Here is a 25,028-nt window from a genome sequence, read left to right as displayed (position 1 = left end):
TTATATATATAAACAAACTAAGGTGAGTTCAAGGACCGCCAAAATTAGTAGGACAAAACGGCGCTCGCCAAATACTCGAATCAGTGAAGCATGTTTAATATAAACAGTGTGATTTATAACAATTAGGGAGGTTTGTGTCATGTTTGTCCTCCTACAGAAAACATACTAAAACAAAAAATATTTTTTTCCCGCCTCATCTTTTTCCATTTTTCATACATTTTTGAAAAAGCTCCAGAGAGCCACTACGGCGGCGCTAGAGCCGCGGGTTGCCGACCCCCGGTCTAGTCTCTTACGTGAATGAGCTTAATAATATTATTTGATATTTTACGGTAATGTGTTAATTTCACACATAAGTCGCTCCTGAGTATAAGTCGCACTACTATAAAAAAAAAAACTGCGACTTATAGTCCGAAAAATACGGTACTCTGGACCAAGATGTTGAGTACGCGACATACATGGCGGACAATAACTGATACAGTCTGCTTTGCCAGTCCAAATTCGTTCGCCGTTTTCCTCAACGGCCAGGTAATACAAAGCACACGCTACCTTTTTTTATCACATCCACGGGAGCTCGCATTCTCGTTGTCTCTCTTTCGACAAATGGACAAAGTTTTTCGCTAAGTAGCATCACAGCTGACCCGGCCGGACATTGGAAAGTTCTCTTGCCGTCTGAGAAGTGTTGTATCCCAAATAGCTGCAATCGGTTTCTTTTAAGGTATTCATGTGTGATTTCCACAAGCGTCTGTACATGTAGAAGAAGGAGAAACACGGGCATGTCTGGATGACTCGCCTTCATATTTCCAGTGGTTAGCTCTGAGTTACGAAACCGCTTTATTATGAAGCTGGCTGTGGCGTGTTCTTTCTGACATCACTTCCTGTGTGGGTGAGGTCTTTCTGGCGTCACTTCCTCTCCGAACTCACTCTGAAAACAATTAATGAGTCCATACAAAGCTAAGTGCCGAAGATTCAAGAATTACACGGCTGGTGAACATTCCAAGAAGCATTCATCAAGCTTCCTCATAGAAAGTCAACTTGAATATACTTCAGAGTAGAGCCGCAACGATTAGTCGACATTGTCAACAAATGTCTTTTTTAAAGGTGTCATACGATGATTTTTTTTCTACATTTAAAACACTTTTTTGTGGTCTAAATAACTTGTAACTACCGTATTTTTCGGAGTATAAGTCGCACCGGAGTATAAGTCGCACCTGCCGAAAATGCATAATAAAGAAGGAAAAAAACATATATAAATCGTACTGGAGCCTGGCCAAACTATGAAAAAAACTGCGACTTATAGTCCGAAAAATACGGTATTTGGTCAAAATCTTGAATAACTATGTTTTACAGACAGCCTTCAGGCTGCTTTATGGTCGTCTCTTAGGGATGCACCTTTTTCTCGTGCCTCCACTTCAACTGTGTCTTCTCTAAGCCAGCTATGTGGTCGTTTTTATTGCTTCCATATCGAGCCTACTGACAGATTAAGTTCGAACTAGTGTTGTAACGATACCAATATTTTGGTACCGGTACCGGTACTAAAATTATTTCGATACTTTTCTAAATAAAGGGGACTACAAAAAAATTGCATTATTGGCTTTATTTTAACAAAAAATCTTAGGGTACATTAAACATATGTTTAATATTGTAATTTAGTCTTTAAACAAAATAGTGAACATACAAGACAACTTGTATTTTAGTAGTAAGTAAGCAAACAGAGGCTCCTAATTAGTCTGCTGACGTATGCAGTAACATATTGTGTCATTTATCATTCTATTATGTTTTCAAAATTATTAAGGACAAGTGGTAGAAAATGAATTATTAATCTACTTGTTCATTTACTGTTAATATCTGCTTACTTTCTCTTTTAACATGTGCTATCTACACTTCTGTTAAAATGTAATAATCACTTATTAATATACTTTTTAAAAAAACGAAAGAAGATGTTTTGATGCCAAAAAATATTGACGTAATCATAGTAGTATCGACTGTGCTGTGGTGTAAATCAGTCTCCACTGCTCTAGAGTCCAGTGGCGACACCTTCTCTGGACTGATGAATCACGCTTTTCCATCTGGCAATCTGATGGACAAGTCTGGGTTTGGAGGTTGCCAGGAGAACGCTACATTTTGGACTGCATTGTGCAGAGTGTGAAATTTGGTGGAGGAGGAATTATGGTGTTGGCTTGTTTTTCAGGGGTTGGGCTTGGCCTCTTAGTTCCAGTGAAAGGAACTTTGAATACTCTAGGACACCAAAACATTTTGGACAATTCCATGGGATGGCACTTCAAGTTCATATGTGAGTAAAGGCAGGTGGCCAAATACTTTTGGCAATACAAACATGAAGTTTGTCCAAAAATAACAGTAATTATGCAATAGTTATTTTTCCCATTAAATTTTGGGTCAATCCACTCAATCAAAAAGTTGTCCAGCATTGTAAAAAAAGGAACATTTTATTATTATAAATTGAAGTGATCTTTAAAGCATATCGCATATCTCAGCTTTTCTTTTAGTTTCTCTCTTTTTTTTTTATATATATATATATATATATATATATATATATATATATATATATATATATATATATATATATATATATATATATAAGTAAGCAGGCTTGCAAGCTGTAAGGTGACACTCAAACAAATCTGGATTTGATCCACGTGTTGCATTTGTTAGCAATTTAAACATGGAAAGTCCCATCTGACATGTTCAGACACTATCTCAGCAGACCAGGTTACGTTTCATTGCCTTCCATCGACAAGAAATTCTTCAATCAAATCCTTTTCACTATTACAATTACAGCTGGTGTAATTATTCACTTACTATCAACCAGCATTACCAGAGACACACATGTGTCTAAATTCATTTTAACCAACTTAGGGGCCTGTTTTTTGTGCACGTGTTGCACCGTGGTGGATGGAAAATCTCTCGTTACAAGTGAGTGAGTTGAATGAGGTCAAAGTTCGTGTTTACACTCCCGCGTCTTGTATTTGTTTGTATTTGTGAGGTTACTGGCCCGTGTTTAAAAATAGCTAACTGTTTGACGCGACAGGCTGCTGACGTACATTGGTAGTATTTATTTTTTCAATGTAATAACGCACAACCACATCCGTAGCAGGAGGAGGCGGCAAGGCGGCCGCTCGTCAACCTAACACACGGCTCTATGATACGGCCTGAGGCCTGTTGGGATTCTTGGAATGGAGAGGGAAAAACTGTGAGGGATGGCGCGTTAACACACACGCACACACCGCTGGCCAGATTTTACACTGATAGCATTATTAATGCCTGACTTTTGACATAGTTAAACTCTATTAAAAAATGGAGAAGACGTAAAGCACCTCAATTTATGATCAGAATCAGCTTTACTTGCCAGGTATGTTTAACACAGAATACATTTGACTTGGTAGACTGTGCTCTTTTTGTTCAAAGTAAACAATAAATATGAATAATTAAGCAAAAATATAAACAAGTACTTCAATTAGTAATATTTGCAAGGCTAAAAAAATAATAGTGCACTGGTGAATAGAGCATTGACCGATAAGTTCCTGAGTTATTTCACAGCGTGGAGGAACTGTTTTTCTGACGGTTTGTTGTACGGTGTCATTGTTTAGTAACGCCGACCGGAGGGAAGGAATTTAGATGGTTTGTGACCAGGGTGTGAGGGGTCTGCAGTGATGCTACCTTTCCGTTTTCTGACACTGCACCGGTAAAAGTCCTGGATGCGGGGACGGTCCGCTCCGCTGATTTTTTTCTGCAGTCCTAATTGTCCGTTGAAGTCTGTGTCTGTCCAGCTTGGTTGCAGATCCAAAGCAGACAGTGATGGATGTGCACAGGACAGACTGAATGATGGAGGAGTAAAACATGATCAGCAACTTCTGGGACAGGTTGAAATTCTTGAGCTGACACAGGAAGTACATCCTTTGTTGCGCCTTTCTTCTGATTGCGTCTATGTGGAAGGTGCCCCTCAGGCCCTGTGAGACTGTGGATCCCAGGAACCTGAAAGAGTCCAAAGTAGACACTGTGCTGATCAGAATGGTGAGGGGGTTAGTGGGTAAGGGCTTCGTCTGAAGTCCACTGTCATCTCCCCAGTGTTAAACTGGTTGAGCTCCAGATGGTTCTGACTGCACCAGAGAGCAAGCTGTTCCACCTCCCGTCTGTTGGCAGACTTGTCGCTGTCCTGCATGACAGCCATGACGATGGTGTTGGTTGAGAACTTTAAGAGTTTCACAGAAGGGTCCACTGAGGTGTAGTCATTGGTGTAGAGGGAGAAAAACAGTGGGAAGAGAACACACTCCTGGGGTTGCCAGTGCTGATTGCCCAGGCGCTGGATGTGATGCTCCTCAGCCTTACCTGCTCCCTCCTTTCAGTCAGGAAGTTGGTGATCCACTGACAGGTGGAGGCCGGCACTCAGAGCTGGGTGAGTTTGCAGTGCAGGATAGTGTTAAATGCCGAGCTGAAGTCCACAAACAGGATCGTAGCGTAGGTCCCTAAGGAGTCAAGGTGATGCAAGATGTGGTTCAGTCCCATATTGACTGGATCCTCCAGCGACCTGTTTGCTCAGCAAATTGCAGGGGGTCCTTTAGTGGCGCATCACCAGTCTCTCAAAGGACTTCATGACTACAGACGTCAGAGTGACGAGTCTGTTGTCATTGAATGGCTTCATCATTAAGTAAGAAATAGAAGACCTACATCAGTGCTATTCAACTGGCAGCCCGGGGACCCAATCCGGCCTAGAAATGACCATGCAACCGGCTCGCGAGTTCAGTTTAAAACTTTAGAGACAAACAGCCATCCATCCATTTTCTACCGCTTGTCCCTTTCAGGGTCGCGGGGAGTGCTGGAGCCTATCTCAGCTGCATTCGGCTGGAAGGCGGGGTACACCCTGGACAAGTCGCCACCTCATCGCAGGGCTAGAGACAAACCATTTGTTCAGCATATTCCTAAAACACAAGAGTGTTCCTGTTGTTGTCATTTTAAAAAACTTGTGAGAAACTCATGGTTTTGCAGAGGGTCGTTTAAAACAGCGGAGCGCTGCTGTAACGCTGACAAAATAAAGAGACCAAAATGAAATGTCTATTGTAGAGGACACTGGTTCTCAGTAATATACAAAATTAGACAATAGTGAAGAGAGGAGTGCGGCCCTTCGGTCTTTAGCTTTCTAAAAATGTTGCCCCTAAATCATCCATCCATCCAACCATTTTCTACCGCTTGTCCCTAACAATTGATTATAATATCTTTGTCCTACAGTATGAAAGCATATGCTATTGCTGCAATATTAGGCAACATGACACCGACAGATGAGGTCACATGCTGCGGAGACAACTAATTTAGTCCATAAACGTCCCCCCTCCCACCATGAAAAATAATAATAAGATATCCCCAGTTGTGTTGCTCAACCATGTGGTTCCCACACAGCTTCAACTCATGATTGAGGTTGGTATTAGCTTTCATTTACTAAAAATGCCCATTGTAAAAATGCTGCCAGCCACACAAATAGATAAAAAAAACACATTTTGCCTCAATTGCACACTTTACACAGCACTTTAATGTGTGTTGCCAGACTAAGGTGAATTATGTTATGACTAAGTTGTTCCATCATGGAATAGGAGCACACAGGCTTCAACTGGGGTTGTCCAAAGTACGACCCCGGACGCGTGTTTTAACAATAACATTAATACAATATTAATGAGATACAGTAATGATTCCACAGTTGCGGATTAATCCATCATCATTATTAAGCTGGTTTAAAATTGCACTTCCATCTTAAAATACTACATTAATTACTTGTTGTTTTTATAATTAACAGCACAAAAGGAGTAACAGGTGCACATTAACATGGAAAAATGTTTGTTTATAGAAAAAAAAATTTGTTAACATGAATATGCTGTTAAATACACTGTTTGCAACCTTAAAGGCACTAACTTTCCAAAGTGTTGTAAGCATTATACGCCGCCTTCTTCAGGTTTTGAGCACGTAAACTAGGCCCCACGTAACACGCATTACCGTATTTTCCGGACTATAGGCCGCATCGGTATATAAGCTGCACACACTAAATTTGTAGGAGAAAAAAATATTTTTTCATGCATGAGCTGCAGATGTATAACGGTAAAGTGCGAAATGTTATATTTACATAGAAAGTTTTTGGAAATGTTTATTTACATACCTTAATTAAAAATGTGCCTGTAACACGGCAGTAAAACGGCTGATCAAACAAATAAGAAGTCATTGATGTCTTTCTTCATTCTTTATGCGATTAATAAAATGTTCTCCTTATTTCAATAAGGTTTAAGATGTTTATCAGTATTCTTCATCCTTGTACTTTGTAAACAGTTTGAGATTGAACAGTTGATTTTTTTGCATATTTCATTACATAATTTAGCTGTTAGCGAAGAAAGATCCATAGATTAGCCGCACATTTGTATAAGCCACAGAGTTCAAAACTTATGAAAAAAGTAGCGGCTAATGATAGCGGTTTGGCAAAGTTCTGCTACAAACGGTAGCTATTACTGCTTGCGGTGATTGGTATCTTTCACATTTTAATTGATACCGTGCCAATTCCCGGTACCTGGGAATAGATACCAGTACTCAACAGTACCAATTTTGGGTACTTTTGTGTCTAAATGTTAGTTATTTAAAACACAAACAAAACATTTTGAATTTGAAATTTAAAGGGGAACAGCAATTTCTTGGGAATCATTCACAAACCCTGTACAAGACAAGAACACACGTCTTTCTCTATTTTGTGTATTACATTTTTTTTAAATAAGGCTTGTAGACAGCTAACAATGTCGTTTTAAAGTTCTCTAAAAAACATTCAAAAAAAGGGCCAACAATACTTAATTTATATGCATTGACCTGCATATTAACCAAGTACTAGCAACATTGAAATTATTGTAAGAGCTAGCGTTGAATAATTATTTTTAGTAAGACAAATCATTGATCACCGAGAGCTAACTAGCTAATGCACCTATTAACATACCGAGCTGCTGCATCGCCTCAGAGTCAGTAAAAGTTCATTCTATATTATAAATCATGCCTCTCACCTTTATAGCAAGTTATGTCTACAAACCAAAAACGTTGGTCATCTTTTAAATTTAAATTACACTATGCTTACAATATGCTTGTTTACTCCCATCTTTTTTTTTGTATTTGGAGATTATGATGAATTCATCATCTAAACGAGGAACACAAGCCCTGTGCTGCAAGATATAAACATCCCATCAGTCTGCCTCCTAGTGAGTTAGGACATTGTACAGTAAGTGATTGTTCTATTGTGTTCGTACTTTGAATTTCCTTCTCAGCACTTAGCATCAGTGCTACTTGATGAATTGTTGTAAATGAATTTTTATAATTATTTCACAATACCATGGTCTGCTTATCACCACACTTCTAAAACGTGTCACTCATCCTCAGGCTCAAAAAGATAAAGTTCTGAAACATAATTTGTCCCAAAGTAGTCGTTGTTAGCTCTCATGAAGTCGGCCATAATTAGTAGTTGTTGTTGTTAATGGAACTAGCGAGCATTGTGATGTGTTGTGTGAAATCAATGTGCCTTTGTAATGCTTAAAATGAGCAAAATATGTAAATATTACATGTTATTATGAACGTGCTTGTTACTATATTACATATATACTGACAGTTTATATAAAATACTTTTTTTTTTTTACTTTTTAAAATGCATGAAACAGTCTCACATAGGGATTGCGAATGATATGCACAATTCCAATAAATGTGCAGTTCCCCTTTAACACCGACATGTGTTCCCGTATCTTTTTTCATTACACTTCTGTGTCAAATTGTGATTAATTCAAAAAATACCACAACAATTCTGTGATGAATCTGATTGAAAATTGTAATCATTTGACATCACTAATTATGAGTTTATTACACTATTTAGACATAGCTGCTCAAGATTGTCACATCAATCTTTTTTTTTCCCCTAACAAGAACCATCTGGTCAACTCGGAGACGTTCTCCATCGTAACCATGACGGCTCTCCTCTGCACGGCTGCTTGTCTTGGACCGTCTGTGTTTATGGAGCGTCTTGGTCTAGACTGAGAGGAGAGCCTATGGCTACATCCAAATTTATAAATGGACACTTAGACACACATGAATAGATGCAACTCAATCACACGAGTAATGCACTCACTGGCCACTTGATTAGGTACAAGGCCCAAGCGCCGGATCAAATCGACGGAGGAAAAGACGTTGGCTTTTCATTCTCTCGCGCAAAATTAACACCAACACATTTGGTTTCAGAGCTTCTTACGTACCAAAGCATAGATGCTTAGGTCAAAGGTCAAGTTCACAGACAGGTCAGACACTGACATGTGTCATTTTTATCCAGTTATCTCCAAACTTTGTGTGCATATGGTATATACAAAACCCAAAACCAGTGACGTTGGCTTGTCGTGCAAATCGTAAATAAAAACAGAATACAATGATTTTCAAATCCTTTTCAACTTATATTCAGTTGAATAGACTACAAAGATAAGATACTTCATGTTCAAACTGGTGTATTGTTATTTTTGCAAATATTAGCTCATTTGGAATTTGATGCCTGCAACATGTTTCAAAAAAGCTGGCACAAGTGGCAAAAAAGACTGAGAAAGTTGAGGAATGCTCATCAAACACTTATTTGGAACATCCCACAGGTGAACAGGCTGATTGGGGACAGATGGGTGCCATGATTGGGTATAAAAGCAGCTTCCATGAAATGCTCAGCCGTTCACAAACAAGGATGGGGCGAGGGTCACCACTTTGTGAACAAATGCGTGAGCAAATTGTCGAACAGTTTAAGAACAATATTTTTTAACGAGCTATTGCAAGGAATTTAGGGATTTCACCATCTACGGTCCGTAATATCATCAAAAAGTTTAGAGAAGCGGCAGGGCTGAAAACCAACATTAAATGCTTGTGACCTTCGATCCGGTACTGCATCAAAAAGCGACATCAGTGTGTGAAGGATATCACCACATGGGCTCAGGAACACTTCAGAAAAAACACTGTCAGTAACTACAGTTCGTCGCTTTCATCTGTAAGTGCAAGTTAAAACTCTACTATGCAAAGTGAAAGCCATTTATCAACAACACCCAGAAACGCTGCCGGCTTCGCTGGGCCCGAGCTCATCTAAGTTGGACTGATGCAAACTGTAAAAGTGTTCTGTGGTCTGAAGAGTCCACATTTCAAATTGATTTTGGAAATTGTTGCGTCACGACCAGTTCTTCCTCCAAGGGAATCTAAGTTGCTGGTCAATCCCGAGTTCTTTTGGATGACAAATAAGCTGAGTAAGAAGGATCACCAGGACAGAATAGGTATATTTTCTAGTTTATTCCAAAGCTTTGGGAGGTCAACTCAATCAACACATTCGTATCGGCTGCCCGAGTTGATCTAACCCTCAAACTCAATAGCCCACTCCTTACACAGAAAGACTGTTGAACAATTTAAGCTGTACATCGAGCAAGAATGGGAAATAATTCCACCTGAAAAGCTTAAAAAATGGGTCTCCTCAGTTCCCAAACGTTTACTGAGTGTTGTTAAAAGGAAAGGCCATGTAACACAGTGGTAAAAATGCCCCTGTGACAACTTTGTGTTGCTGCCATTAAATGATTAGTTAATGATTATTTGCAAAAAAAAAGTTTCTCAGTTCGAACATTAAATATCTTGTCTTTGCAGTCTATTCAATTGAATATAAGTTGAAAAGGATTTGCAAATCGTTGTATTCTGTTTCCATTTACAATTTACACAACGTGCCAACTTCGCTGGTTTTGGGTTTTGTAGATACCTGCTCAGACGCTGATATGTTTGTGCTGATTGATCTTGACTTAAATGTAAATATTGCCTAAGGTCAAAGTTCACCAGTAACCAAGACAAACATTTTTTACAAGAAACCACTTCAAGTCATATATTCCAAATTAAAGGTCATGACGAGGGCTTTCTAGATCTGTTCTCATATGATGATGTAATAACCACAAAACATGCTTTTTGGATCAAAACGGACTTGATATACACTATATAGGTTCTTTGACCTCATTCGAGTTTCCACGTCAACCAATTTAAGCCTTTACATTTTAACAACAAAAAAAAGACTTACACTCTACGGTTTGAATTTTGGTATTGTTTCCATGATTTATATTTTGTGTCACACTCAACTAGATGTTTGTTTGTTAAATGCCAACTTGATTCATTTCATTTAAACGTTACCATTTTTTTTAAAAACATAATAAGCGTTCAATAAGCAAATGTGTTTAATATTGTCATCTTTTCAGGCTTCTCCTCATACAATGGCTGATGTGCCCCTGTAAACTATGACTTTCCACCTCCTAATCTCTTGACAGCCTCGACCAGCGTGAACGCGTGTAAATGGTATAGATTTCAGATTATGCAACATAATACAAGTTGAAGGCACACACACATACATGTAGAGTACATACACACAGTGGCCTGAGGACTGCAGGGCGTCACGAAAAAAGGCAGAGGTCGCCGTTCTTACCAGGTGATGAGAGAAGGTCTTTGTACGACAGCAGTGTGGGTTACTCGGACACGTGTGCAACAGTCTAAACTGGTGTGCAGTTACAATGTTGTCAACTTGTCACTGATAACTGAGTTAACGTCGCCGCAGGTAAGAAAGGTACTTTGGAGGTGATACATAAATAAATATGTAGCAAGGCATTACAGGTAGATGAACACGCTACACTGCACACTATAAGGGCCTGTCCTCACAGTAACGTTTATGTTTCGAGTGGTAAAAGTAAATGGGTCTGCACGGTGTCGTATCAAGAATGAGTCACGTCCAGGCGAAAACGATCACTGGCTGACAATGTTGTGATACAATGCCTTGCCACAAGTGGCGATGTGAGCCATACTTGCCAACCTTGAGACCTCCGAATTCGGGAAATGGGGTTGGTATGGGGGTTGAGGTGGGCGGGGTCGTGGTGGGCGGATCCGGGGCGGGGTTAAGGAGTATATTTATAGCTAGAATTCACTGACATTCAAGTATTTGTGAAGTGTGAATTATATTTATATAGCGCTTTTCTCTAGAGACTCAAAGCGCTTTACATAGTGAAACCCAATATCTAAGTTACATTTAAACCAGTGTGGGTGGTACTGGGAGCAGGTGGGTAAAGTGTCTTGCCCAAGGACACAACGGCAGTAACTAGGATGGCGGATGCGGGGATCAAACCTGCAACCCTCAAGTTGCTGGCACGGCCACTCTACCAACCGAGCTATACCGCTCGTATTGAAAGTATTTCTTTCATATATAAAAATAAATACTTGACTTTCAGTGAATTCTAGCTATATATATATTTAATTTATTATATATACATAAAAATAAAAGAAATACTTGAATTTCAGTGTTCATTTATTTACACGTATACACACACACAACACTCCTCTACTCATTGTTGTATTTGAAAGTGCAATGCTTTGCAGCCAGTAGCACAGCCTGTGAAATTTAATTTGCAGGAAAGGAGTGAGATTAGGGTTGAATTGTCCATCCTCATTCTATTCTCTGTCACTATCTTTCTAACCATGCTCAACACCCTCTCTGAAGATGCATTGCTGGTTGAGGTGGGCGGGGTTGGGGTGTGGGGGGGGGGGTGTATATTGTAGCCCGGAAGAGTTAGGGTTGCAGGGGATTCTGGGTATTTGTTCTGTTGTGTTACAGTGCGGATGTTCTCCCGAAATTCTTGTTCGGTGTGGGTTCACAGTGTGGCGCATATTTGTAACAGTGTTAAAGTTGTTTATACGGCCACCGTCAGTGTGACCTGTATGGCTGCTGATCAAGTATGTCTTGCAGTCACTTATGTGTGTCTGCAAAGCCGCATACAACATGTAACTGTGCCAGCACGCTGTTTGTATGGAGATGCAGCGGACGCGACGACAGGTTGTAGAGGACGCTAAAGGCAGTGCCATCATGGCACGACCTCAATGTTGTTGACCGGGTGAAAATCGGGAGAATGGGTGTCCCGGGAGATTTTCGGGAGAGGCACTGAAATTCGGGAGTCTCCCGGAAAAATCGGGAGGGTTGGCAAGTATGATGTGAGCAGACGCAGACCAGAGTCGTGTATAAAGAGAGTATGGCCAACTATGCTACAATCTGTAAGGCCAGGCCATTCTTTGTTTAGTTTTTGGGTGTTTTTTCCTGTGTTTTTGGTTCACTTCCTTTCTTGTGCTCTTATTATGTTTGTGTTGTTCCTGCACTGGCTTCATCACCTGGGGGTGATTAGTATTTATGTTTTTCACCTGCTAATAATCATCACCTGGGCAGTATTTAAGCCAGTCACATTTCATTGTCGGTGTGGGATCATTGCGTATGGATGTTTGGAGTCACCAGCATGGTTAGTGGACACTTAAATCTTGCTTAATTATTTTTGTTTATTAGCTCTTTGTCAGCTGCTTTTTTTTCATGCACAGCATCCCTGTGTTTTTTTGTGTATTACCCCGCTGCACTCCAGTTTGTATTTTGGACCTTTGGACATTAAAGACTTCTTAAGCTGCAAGCTGCCTGCGGTCTCCTGCTTTTTCGAGATCACGACCTCCACTAAGAAGAGCATTCTTAACACATTGTATGTCTCACATGTATTATTCTAAGTAAGGTTGTACGGTATACCCGTATTAGTATAGTACCGCGATACTAATTAACCATATTCGGTACTATACTGCCTCTAAAAAGTATCATTCCTGCAGGACGAGGAATAGCTAAACATGCTTCACACACACCGTAGCTCACCTGCGTCACAATGTAAACAAACGGCATGGGTGGCTCTACACTTGACATCGACTGTAATGATACCAAGTAAAGGAGCGTATCTAGTCGATACTACTATGATTACATTGATATATACAGGTATATATATATATATATATATATATATATATATATATACATATATACTGTATATAATTAATATATATGTATATATATATATGTATATGTATGTATTTATATATGTATATATAGATATAATATGTAGGGCTGCAACAACTAATCGATTAAATCGATTATAAAAATAGTTGGCGATTAATTTAGTCATCGATTCGTTGGATCTATGCTATGCGCAGAGGCAATTTATTTATTTATTTATTTTTTATTTTAAATTTTTCAATAAACCTTTATTTATAAACTGCAACATGTACAAACAGCTGAGAAACAATAATCAAAATCAGTATGGTGCCAGTATGCTGTTTTTTTTCCAATAAAATACTGGAAAGGATAGAAATGTAGTTTGTCTCTTTTATCCGATTATTAATCGATTGATCAAAGTAATAATCGACAGATTAATCGATTATCACATTAATCGTTAGTTGCATGTTTGGGGCCCCTCGGGCTCTGCCCCTTTCCGGATGCCCGTCTTGGTTGGGGTCGGCTGGGTCTAGTCCCCGCAACTATCGTGGCACCTCGGTGCGTTGCATGGTATTCTGCGGTGTTGCATGGCAGTCAGCTGCTGGTGTAGTGACCTTGTTTGTCGGTGTGTCTGTGTTATCCTCCTTCTCTCCCCCTTTTTAATTTTATTTTTTTGTATTTTTTTTCTCTCTTTCCTCAGTGGAGGATCCGCCGGCCAATTGGGGGGGGGGGTCTCTGCAGGTGGGGCTAGTGGTTCCCGTGGCCCCATGCTGGGTGGTCCTGCTGCTGCAGACTATAGTTGGGCGGCGTGGAGCGGGCCTTGCCGTGCTTTCGCAGGGGGTGTTGGACTTGTGGGGGCCCGGTTACTTAAAAGACGGTCTTCCTGTCTGACTGTGGGGGGGTTTCTGCCCCGCCCCGGGTGCGGGGCATCCCTGGATTCCCCAGGGCGGGGTGTCCCTGGGCCCTCCGGGGAAGGGCATCCCTGGGTTCCTCAGGGCGGGGCGTCCCGTCTTTCTGCTTGTCTGGGTTATGGTCTCTTACCCTCTCTTGGGGCTGGCTGTCTCCTGCTTCTACCATGCCTTGTCCTCTGCCGTAGGCACCATGGGCCCGGTCGCTGGCCGGCTTGCCTGCGTAATGCCGGTGGTCCTTTGTTCCTGGGTATCGCACCTGCTGTTTTTGGTTGGGCTCTCTGGGTGGCTGGGACCGTACTTTGGCTCCCGCACATACTGGGAGACGAATATATTGTACATACCAACACACACATACACACAATCATTCATACATATATGCATACATATGAACATTCATTCATACATACAGTACATACGCACGCGCGCACATAGGTACTTACGAAAACTGGGTAAAACACGGCACACTGATAAAGCTTAACCTATTTTTACTATAACAATGTACAAGGTTAACATAGTTCGCTTCTCTTTCTTTTGCTTCATTTATCTGCTTTCTTTCGTACTTTAAGGTATCATTACATATATGTATTGTTGCATTTGAAACAATTGTATTGTTAATAATAGAGGTAATTATTATTCATTATCAATAGTGCTATTTCTATTGGTCTTTTATTGCTCTATTTGTAATGCAATAATGTTCATTGTCATTTCTGTTGTTAATATTTACTTCACTGATTCTTTGCTATCACTTTTCGTATCATATTTGTACATATTGTATTTGCTGATGTTGTTGTTGTTGTTTCTCAGTCTTATCCCCCGCTTGTCCACACAAATTCCTCCTGTCTTCCTTTTTTTCCTTCTTTCAATCCCCTGCTGCTCCGGTTTGGCTGTGCCAAACATAAATCTGTACAGCAGATATATATCAACAATATGATTTGTCTGAGTGGCTGGACAGGACAAAAATAAATAAATACATAAATGAATAAATAAACAAAAATAATAATAAATATGTATTCTTAACTAAACTGTGAATAGAATTAAAATGCAAATGAAAACACATCTTCACCACTTTAGTCATAATTTTTGCGCTTAAGAAACTTCTCTATGACTTTAGCTCCAGACTTCTGTTTGTTTGATATTGTCATTACTGCCACAAGTGGTGGAAAAGTGTACTGCAGCCATACGGACCACTGCTGAGAAACACATTTTTTGGTGGACCTATGGTGAAGTGAATTACATTTATATAGCGCTTTTTCTCCAGAGAAAAGCGCTTTACATAGTGTAACTCATTATTTACATCTTTAAGCTACATTTAAACCAGTGTGGGTTGCACTGGGGGAAGGTGGATAAAGTGTCCTGCCTAAGGACACATTGGCAGTTACTAGGCTGGCGGAAGCGGGTATCAAACCTGGAACCCCGAAGTTGCTGGCACAGCCGCTCCACCAACCAAGCCACGCTGCCCCATTGTTAAAGAACAATGGGTTAGTAGAAATGTAATAGTAGTTTAGGTAGCTAAGTAGCTAAATAGTTTAGTAGGCTTGTTGGTAGCTAAATATAAAAGTATGTTACCTTGTAGGCAGGCAAGTTGATAGCTAAAGAATGTTGATAGATATGTACTCGGGTGTTGTAACTTTAGTGGCTGAACAGGTATGCAGATTGGCAGGTCGGCGTCTTGCCTTGAAGATAGCTGAATAGGTACTGTAGGTATGTGGGTGTGTTAGCTTGAAAGATAAAGTTAAAGATGGACGTAGAGCTCACGCTGAGGGACAGTGCTGACTTCAGCTTGTCCGAAGGAGCATCTTCCAAACATTTTAAGCTTCTAGATGTCGTCAGAGGACATCTTTCTTTCTCCAGATGTCTCCCAGTACCACTGTGGAATGTTCCAAGCTGTCTTTCTAATGTAAGCGTCACGCTCTTTACCTTCCCACTGAAGTGCTGTGTTTATACAACACACTGAGGGGACGAGGGGGGAGGCTACTTACAGACACACTTCAGAGCTTACGAAAAGTAGCGGCCAGGCCTCGAGTCCCCCTCGGAGGGAGGAGGCACGGGGGTCGAGTTCTAAGAGAAAGAAAGAGGTTCCTCTCTGGTGAGCGTGCAGAGGCTCAGAGCCGTCTGTAGAATTCCTGCGGTGTCAGGACGACATGGAAAGGTGCAACGTGAGCCTGAAAACTGAAACCACATTTAGCCATAGCCCGAAAGCCACCATGCAAACATTACCATCAAGTCTACAACGGGGCCAACCAACGTCAGCACTATTTAACCATCATAATAAATGACAATATAATTATTTTAATGAAACATAGAGAATCAAAAGAATATAATGTTCAAATATAAAATTCATAGTATTAAAAAAGAGGTCAAAACACTACACGAAAAAAGTAATGTTTACAGGTAGTTATACTAAAGGAAAAAAGTCACAATAGTAACGACTCAAATTTTTGTATAGTAAAGTTGGGTAACACTTAAGTATGGGGAACATATTCACCATTAATTTGTTGCTTATTAACATGCAAATTAGTAACATATTGGCTCTTAATTAGTCATTATTAAGTATTTATTAATGCCTTATTCTGCATGGCCTTATTATGGCCCTAACCCTAACTCTAACTCTCTAACCCTAACCCCAACGCCAACCCTAACCAAATAACTCTTTGTTACTTAGAATATGTTCCCCTTGTGTTCAAATAACTCTAAATTAAGTCTTTGTTACTTAGGCTATGTTCCCCATACTAAAGTGTTACCAAAAGTTGTAGCAGTAGGAGAATAAAAAAAAAAATATTACTATAAAAAGTATTTTAAAATTATGATAAGTACTATTGCTCTAATCCAGTGGCGGGTCGTGTGTTTCCCGCCTAGGCCTTCAGTGATGTCCGACTTCAATGATCACCTCTCAAAATACCATAGTTGATGTCCCCACATGACCATTGCTGGAGAAGTACTATACAGGAACACATTTACGTATTACTGGGCATTGTATAAAACTGGTTCTTTTCTGGCACATTTAAAAAATCAATAAACCCGCATCAGCAATTAAAACATATCTTATGTGGTACTGTCAAAATTTAAATTGCAGAAAACATATTAAACGTGAAAAAAAGAATAGTAATAAAATATCTGAACTCACATTTCATCGCCGGGACAGCTGAGCTAACTTCCGGGGTTGGCCGACATGGTCTCATATCCTTTTTGAAAATGGCCTTGCAAATATATATGTTGTCTTGTCTAATCATAAAAGATGCAGACGAGGCGTGTCGGTTGACTTCTTAAAGTTTACTCCACAGCGTGCTCCTCAAAAACATCCAGCTGCCGACATGTCTACATTCAACAACCTAAACGGGACTACTGCGCATGCTCTTCACTACTGTGACATGCTGGGTAATGGAGTTCTTATGTTACCTAGCTCTTAACATCACAATATATATCTGCTTTAGCCCAGCTAGAAGGCCTTACTGACAACAACTCGTGATCTGATTGGCTATTGCAACTGTCTGTCAAATGTTTGTGTCCGTTGCCAGCATTGTTGATTCTGAAGGCCTCGGGCAGATTTGGTACAGCATGGCAACATAAGCTAGCTGAATTTTGATTGGATAAAAACTCTATAACCTAAAAACAACATCACTGTAAGGAGCATAATATGACATGAAGAGAATATGAATACTTTTACATATTTAGGGAAAGTAAATTAAAAAATAATTTTATCTTTAATTATGATCATGATTTCTGGTTATGTTAGGCCAGCAGAGAAGGCCTTGCTGGCCCTGTTGCCACACCACTGCTCTAATTAAGTAATAAGTTGTAATACTAAAGAAAATAGTTACAAGATCATGGTCTTAGTGTTACGCGATTACAATTGAAATACTGTCAGAAAGTCAATGTAAAAATGTTTTATAATTTTTTCAGAAAAAAGTTGTAGTGATATCAAAAGAAAGTTATAGTACTACTAAAAAGTACTCATGTTTCAAGAATACATTGGAATTTAATAATTTAAATTAATTTAATAAAATGGTTTATTGTTTGAGTTTATTTCGAACATGAATACAATTACAACATGATACATCACAGTTTTCAGTTTCTCTTTTCAACATGATCGAAAAGGAGTAGGAAGAAGCAGAGTTTATTTAATCCTTCCCTCTTTTGCATTACATAGGAGTTGCGAACACTTTTGTTCACTTCCCGTTCTTAATTTATTCACAACATACTCCATAAATGATAACATTAAACAATAAATAAATAATAATTAGTGAAGTGAATTATATTTATATAGCACTTTTTCTCAAGTGACTCAAAGCGCTTTACATAGTGAAACCCAATATCTAAGTTACATTTAAACCAGTGTGGGTGGCACTGGGAGCAGGTGGGTAAAGTGTCTTGCCCAAGGACACAACAGTAGTGACTAGGATGGCAGAAGCGGGGATCGAACCTGCAACCCTCAAGTTGCTGGCACGGCCACTCTACCAACCGAGCTATACCGCCCTTACTTAGTGAAGTAAGTTGTATTTCATATGGTGCCATAAATAGGATTATTAAAAAGTACACTGTTTGATTTCTTTACTTAATCCATTCCATAATTTAATTCCACATACCGACATACTGAAGGTGTTAAGTGCTGTACGTGCATACAAATGTTTTAAATTACATTGTTTTCTAAGGTTACAATTCTCTTTTGTTGAGAAGAATTGTTGCAAATAAAAAAAATATATTGTCAAAAAAACAAAAAGAAGTTGAGAACATTAAAAGTGAAACACTATAAGAAATACTTTATATAAAGTAGATAAAATAAAACAAAAGTTGTATTCCATATTTTTCAAATAAAAAAATGGAATAGGAAGAAAGACGAAAACAATTAAAACATTGTGAGAATGTTTGTAGAGTTACAAAAATGTGAAAATGATACAAAAAGAGAATGTGTAAAAAGTAATATTACGTACATCGGGGGTCATCAACGCGGTGCCCGCGGGCACCAGGTAGCCTGTAAGGACCAGATAAGTAGCCCGCTGGCCTGTTCTAAAAATAGCTCAAATAGCAGCACTTACCAGTGAGCTGCCTCTATTTTTTTATTTTTTTTTATTTACTAGCAAGCTGGTCTCGCTTTGCTTGACATTTTTAATTCTAAGAGAGACAAAACTCAAATAGAATTTGAAAATCCAAGAAAATATTTTAAAGACTTGGTCTTCACTAACTGACAAAGAAACAGATAACAGATTTGGTGTCCAGTTCAAAGTGTGACATGATTTATTTAAAAATTTGAGAGTTGACTTTTGTATTTTACATGAGTTATTTTTTGTACAAACATGGTGCAAAGTAATTCATGATTTGTTAAAAAATGTTAGTGGCTAGCTAGTTAAAATGGGATATTGTGATTTCACAAAACTGTCTTAGAAGTGATCATTTGAAAATGTTAAATTTGAAAAATGTGCACTTAGAGAACATATAAAAATAAAGTGTTGCATACTGATATTCATCTGTTTCTATATATATATATATATATTGTGAGAAATCATTAAGATGATCAGTGTTTCCACAAAGATAAATATCATTCATTATTAATAATAACATAGAGTTAAAGGTGAATTGAGCAAATTGGCTATTTCTGGCAATTTATTTAAGTGTGTATCAAACTGGTAGCCTCTGCGATGAGATGGCGACTTGTCCAGGGTGTACACCGCCTTCCGCCTGATTGTAGCTGAGATAGGCTCCAGCGCCCCCCGCGACCCCAATGGGAATAAGCGGTAGAAAATGGATGGATGGAAACTGGTAGCCCTTCGCATTAATCAGTACCCAAGAAGTAGCTCTTGGTTTCAAAAAGGTTGGTGACCCCTGACATACATGATCCAAATACCTCGCGATCAATAGCGTGTGAAATCTGTAAAAGAGCATGTAATCTTAGTGGGCGTGATGCCCGCATTACTAAAGTGGTGCAGACCGCCTGATTTAAATGAGGATTTTGCGTGTACTATACGGGGCATCGCCACAGAGACACTCATTCACTGCACATCCATGTTATCATGCTCCTATCTGCGGCGTTTTGCTCTGATTTCAAACTTGCAGGAGACATGTACCACTTTTTATGGGCGTTTTAGAAGCAGTCCTGCAGGACATCTACAGTATATTGTCACCAATGTGGGGTTTTTTTGTACCGCCAAAGGTGCACTTAGTCCGCTCAAGAAGCCAAAAAATGCATACTTAAAGAAGTTTTTTTTCATATTAGAAATGTTTTAATGATATATATTCTATGGGAAATAAACGAACAAAGGACATTTAAACGCATAAATTCAATTAGTTTTAATAAGTCCTTAAATTCTGTAGAAGCCGTACAATTTTAAAATGATGTTGCTAAATAAACAATACATCTAATATATATATTTTTTTCTGACCATCCACGAAAATGCTGATCATTCTTACTGGGGACCCTGGGGAAAAAGAGTCAATATGGTTCATGGGGACCAAATTTAAATAATTTTTGCATAATTCACACAAATTTGTACATGACTACTGAGGACCATTTAAAAAAAAAAAAAAAAAAGTTCAAATTAAATATGACATGATCCTCAGAATACAGCACTATAGCTGTCCTCGTATAGGAAGTTTCACCACTTAAATGTTAAAGCAAATCCTGCATCTTCTGTGACATTACTGAAAACTGCTATTTAGCAGTAATGAAGTTGTCTGCAACGCCATAGAAGGATGGAAAATTCTGAATGTGAATCATACTTTAAGGTAGTGGTTCTCAACCTTTTTTCAGTGATGCACCCCCTGTGAAAATGTTTCTAATTCAAGTACCCCCTAATCAGAGCAAAGCATTTTTGGTTGAAAAAAAGAGATAAAGAAGTAAAATACAGCACTGTGTCACCAGTTTCTGATTTATTAAATTGTATAACAGTGCAAAATATTGCTCATTTGTAGTGGTCTTTCTTGAACTATTTGTAAAAAAAGATATGAAAATAACTAAAAACTTGTTGAAAAATAAACAAGTGATTCAATTATAAATAAAGATTTCTACACATAGAAGTAATCATCAACTTAAAGTGCCCTCTTTGGGGATTGTAATAGAGATCCATCTGGATTCATGAACTTAATTCTAAACATTTCTTCACAAAAAAATAAATCTTCAACATAAATATTTATGGAACATGTCCACAAAAAATCTAGCTGTCAACACTGAATATTGCATTGTTGCATTGTAATGAATGGAATAGCCTACTTGATTTGATGTTCAGTTGTTTATGAACGTACATTCATATTTTGTTGAAGTATTAGTCAATAAATATATTTATAAAGGATTTTTTTATTGTTGCTACTTTTAGAATATTTAAAAAAAATCTCACGTACCCCTTGGCATGCCTTCAAGTACCCCCAGGGGTACGCATACCCCCATTTGAGAACCACTGCTTTAAGGTAATAATGTTTTATAATCATGCTGTATGAAAATGTCATCCTAAGGAACACTAAACCAGATTTTGTTTTTGGAAAAATATATTAGTTTTAACTAAGGATGGATACCATACAGAATCACGGTACTATTAATGCCAGGATAACAAATGTTTCACTTTTCAAGAAAATTAATTTTCTCTTTTACCAATATTAGAAACATGTAAACAAAGTAACCCAAATTTCCCCTGTTGTGGGATCAATAAAGCATTACCTTATCTTACCTTAAACCACAGAAATAAAATACAAACTCATTACTCATCACTTGGGCATCTTCAGAATGGATCTGACTATCATTTAAAAAGGTTTCCCTTTAGGGGACCTGTTTTTTTGTCCCCATACCGTCAGAGGTCCCCTAGAGGTGACTGTGTAAACAGAGCGATGTCCCCATTAAGTAAGCATTGCCAGAACGAACACACACGCACACACACACACACACACACACACACACACACACACACACACACACACACACACACACACACACACACACACACACTTCTTCACCTTGTCGCTCTTTACTTCCTTCATGGCCTTATTAACTCCATGATTGGGCAGCTTTAGTTGTCATGGTGCCCTGACACCCCCCTCTCACCACTTATGAGCTGACCCCCTTCAGTCTAAGCTGGGAGCAAGGGGGGCAAATTGGGGAGACTTCATTTCGTCTCCCCCCCTCCAAAAAAAAAAAAAAACTTAATTAAATTGCTGGGGCAGCGAGTCAGGAATGTTTGCCTTCCTCTCAGATCTGTCTGCACCTTTCTTTGCTTTTCTCAGCCCATGAGCAGACTACACTGGCTGGACACAGCATTAGGTACACCTGCACCGTCTTTACCGGGTCAAGTTAGAAATACATGGCGGTAGACGACCACGACGTACGGCGCAGGACATCTTTCGTGTCGGCTTCAGTGGATGCAATTGCAAATCAAATAGAAGTGCAGCTCATTGAATATATATTTTTACACAGTTATGAGGAAGAACCCTATTGATTTTGAATTGTATAGGAAATAGACAGTGGCACAGGTTAAAGGTCAGCAATGGATTTCAACTCATCCCTTACTCAAACTTTTTTCACCAAGATCCACCTCAGAAAAAACTTAGTTCTCCAAGTATCACCATGATGACCAACATTGAAATACAGTAGCGCAGTGGGCCTAAGTATTCATTAAAAACCAGGCAGAAGTTTTATTTACCAAGAATGTTCAATATTTTGGCACACAATTTGAACAGTAACACTGTGTTGGACTACAGGAAAATCAAACACTGTGCTTTAATCAAGTGATTCTTTGACATACCACTAGATGGTACACCTGCTACAGTTTGAGAATCCCTGCCCTATTGTGATTAGTCATCAATTCTTGTTAGCTATGATCATCAAGAACCCTATTGTTTTTTGGGGTTTTTAAAGACATACTTTACGTGCGAAAAATATTTAAAATCAGGACAGGTGACTTTATTCCGTATCTTTACCAGTCATATTTTTCCACATTACATTTGTCTTCTTTGTAGCCTTTGAGTAATACATGTTACATGTCATATATGCCAAATCAAGAACTCTATTGATTTTAAAAGACAACCCAGCCAAGAGTTAAAAGGTAAAAGCAGTATATGTTCCTCAATAACTCGCAATCGTTAAAGAAGCAGTTATTTTTTAAATCAAGAATCCTATTGATTTTGAATGAGGTCATGGGTGACTGCTACTCATTTTGCTGCTGGTATTTTTTTTTAACTTCGTCAATGGTAGTTAAAAGAGTAATAATACTTATAGATGTCAAATCAAGAAACCTGTTGCTTTTGAGTTATAACCTGCCAAAGTTTACATTTCCAGTGCCTGTCTAATTTCTTCACTGAAATCAATTTAGAACACTATTGCTTTTAGCCATGTCCTAGTAAAAAGGTGAAATATTTTCTTCTTTTACAGTCTTTGTCGCTGCAGTGAGGTTCTTTGCTGCATGATGATTATTATTATTATTAGGAGAATCAGGAACACTATTGATTTTGAAAGACAGACTAGCCAAGAAGTCAGAGGTCAAATCAATACAATGTCATATTTTTCCCCATAGATTTTTTTTAAGTCTTTGTTGGGTAATTGCTATCAGTCAAATACAGTACCCTATTGATTTTGAGTGATATCCTAACAAAGAGCCTAAAAATCAAATGAGAGCACGCTCCTTTATCACCTATCTTTATAAGTGTCGTTTTTCAACTTAACTCCTCCAACAAATGAGGAAATGTTAAATCAAGAACTCTATTGGTTTTGAAAAGTAACTGAGCCAAGGTCAAATACTTGTTCCACATTGCGTGTCTATGCTGTCATATTTTTCCAAAAAGCCGTTGTTGATGTGTGGAGTTATTATTACTATGAGCACAATCAAGAACTCTATTGCTTTTGAAAGCTACCATAGTAAAAAAAAAAAGGAATGTTCTTCATCACCTCAACACTATTTACTCACTGAATCGTCGTCAAACGTCAAATAACTATTGTGTCAAATGAAGAACGCTATTGATTTTGAATGATATCCTAACAAAGACGCTAAAGATCAAATGAGAGCACGCTCCTTTATCAACTATCTTTATAAGTGTCGGTTTTCTCCTAAACTCATCCAACAAATGAGGAAATGTTAAATCAAGAACTCTATTGGTTTTGAAAGGAAACTGAACCAATAGGTCAAGTACTTGTTCCACATTGCGTGTCTATGCTGTCATATTTTTCCAAACAGTTGTTGTTGTTGTGTGGGTTGTGTTATTATTACTATGAGCACAATCAAGAACTCTATTGCTTTTGAAAGCTACCATAGTAAAAAAAAATATGTAATGTTCTTCATCACCTCAACACTAATTACTCATTGAATCGTCGTCAAACGTCAAATAGCTACTGTGTCAAATGAAGAACGCTATTGATTTTGAATGAGTAGTAATCAAAGCCACAGTATTGTAGTTGTTCATATAGCCTGACTGCACGTGAGCAGCTCGTCCTTGACGTGAAACGTGTGGAACCCACGCTCGGTGACAAAACACACAATATACAACACACTGCTGTCTATGAGTGAGGGGGGAACGAGTGGATCGTTCCGCGTGGACCTGCAGCCAATCACGCACACGTTCGAGGCCACCAATGAGAGCCGTCGTGGAAGAGACGGCGAGATCATTAAAATGAGGCAACAATTGACTAAACCTATTTCCACGCACCGCTTGAAACGCGCGTGCCCGAGCGCCACTGGTAGCTTACCTTTGACCACGCCATGCACAACCAAATCCCGAGAGTCCACAAATTTTGTATCCACTTTGCGCGCGCACGCACTCAAGTTGACAGTTCGCGTCCACGCAGAGACAAACTTCCACGACGTGCGCGTGTCGTCGCTGAACTGCGGCACTGGTCTGCTCGTGCCTCTGCACCCAGGAGGAATTCACTTGGAGGCGGGAGGGGCGGAGTCTACCTGCAACTTCTGCGTGGCTTTAAAATCAATAGGCTTCTTGATTTGCCAGAGTAATATTTGTTGTTGAAGAGTCCTTGGGACTATTGTGGTGAACATGCTGCCCCTTGACACTATAAATCATAACGGCGATGCTCAAAAATCAATAGTGCTCTTGATTGTTGACAATTAAGTGGAAAAATGCCTTTTGACCACTGACTTTTTGGCAACTTTGTCACTTAAAATCAATAGGATTCTTGATTTGCCGCAGTATTGTTTGTTTTAAGGTTATTGAAGAGTCCATGGGACCATTGTGGTGAACATGCAACCCCTTGATACTATAAATCATAACGACAATGCTCAAAAATCAATAGTGCTCTTGATTGTTGACAATTTAGTGGAAAAAATGCCTTTTGACCACTGACTTTTTGGCAAATA

The 25,028-nt window shown here is 38.9% G+C and overlaps 1 protein-coding gene across 1 annotated transcript in view; it reads right to left on the bottom strand.

Annotated features, from left to right (window-relative positions):
• Positions 1-24,582, bottom strand: part of LOC133621632 (vasorin-like) — a 37,141-nt gene extending 12,559 nt beyond the window's left edge. Inside the window, exon 1 of the mRNA XM_061983842.1 lies at positions 24,407-24,582. Coding sequence (XP_061839826.1) covers positions 24,407-24,421 — 15 coding nt within the window. The 5' untranslated portion in view covers positions 24,422-24,582. The remainder of the gene's footprint in view (positions 1-24,406) is intronic.
• Between the last annotated feature and the right edge of the window lie 446 nt (positions 24,583-25,028).

The sequence above is a fragment of the Nerophis lumbriciformis genome, linkage group LG25 (assembly GCF_033978685.3).
Source record: "Nerophis lumbriciformis linkage group LG25, RoL_Nlum_v2.1, whole genome shotgun sequence".
NCBI classification, from domain to species: Eukaryota; Metazoa; Chordata; class Actinopteri; order Syngnathiformes; family Syngnathidae; genus Nerophis; species Nerophis lumbriciformis.
Note: the sequence above shows the minus strand (reverse complement) of the source record. Positions and strands in the feature narration are given on the sequence as shown.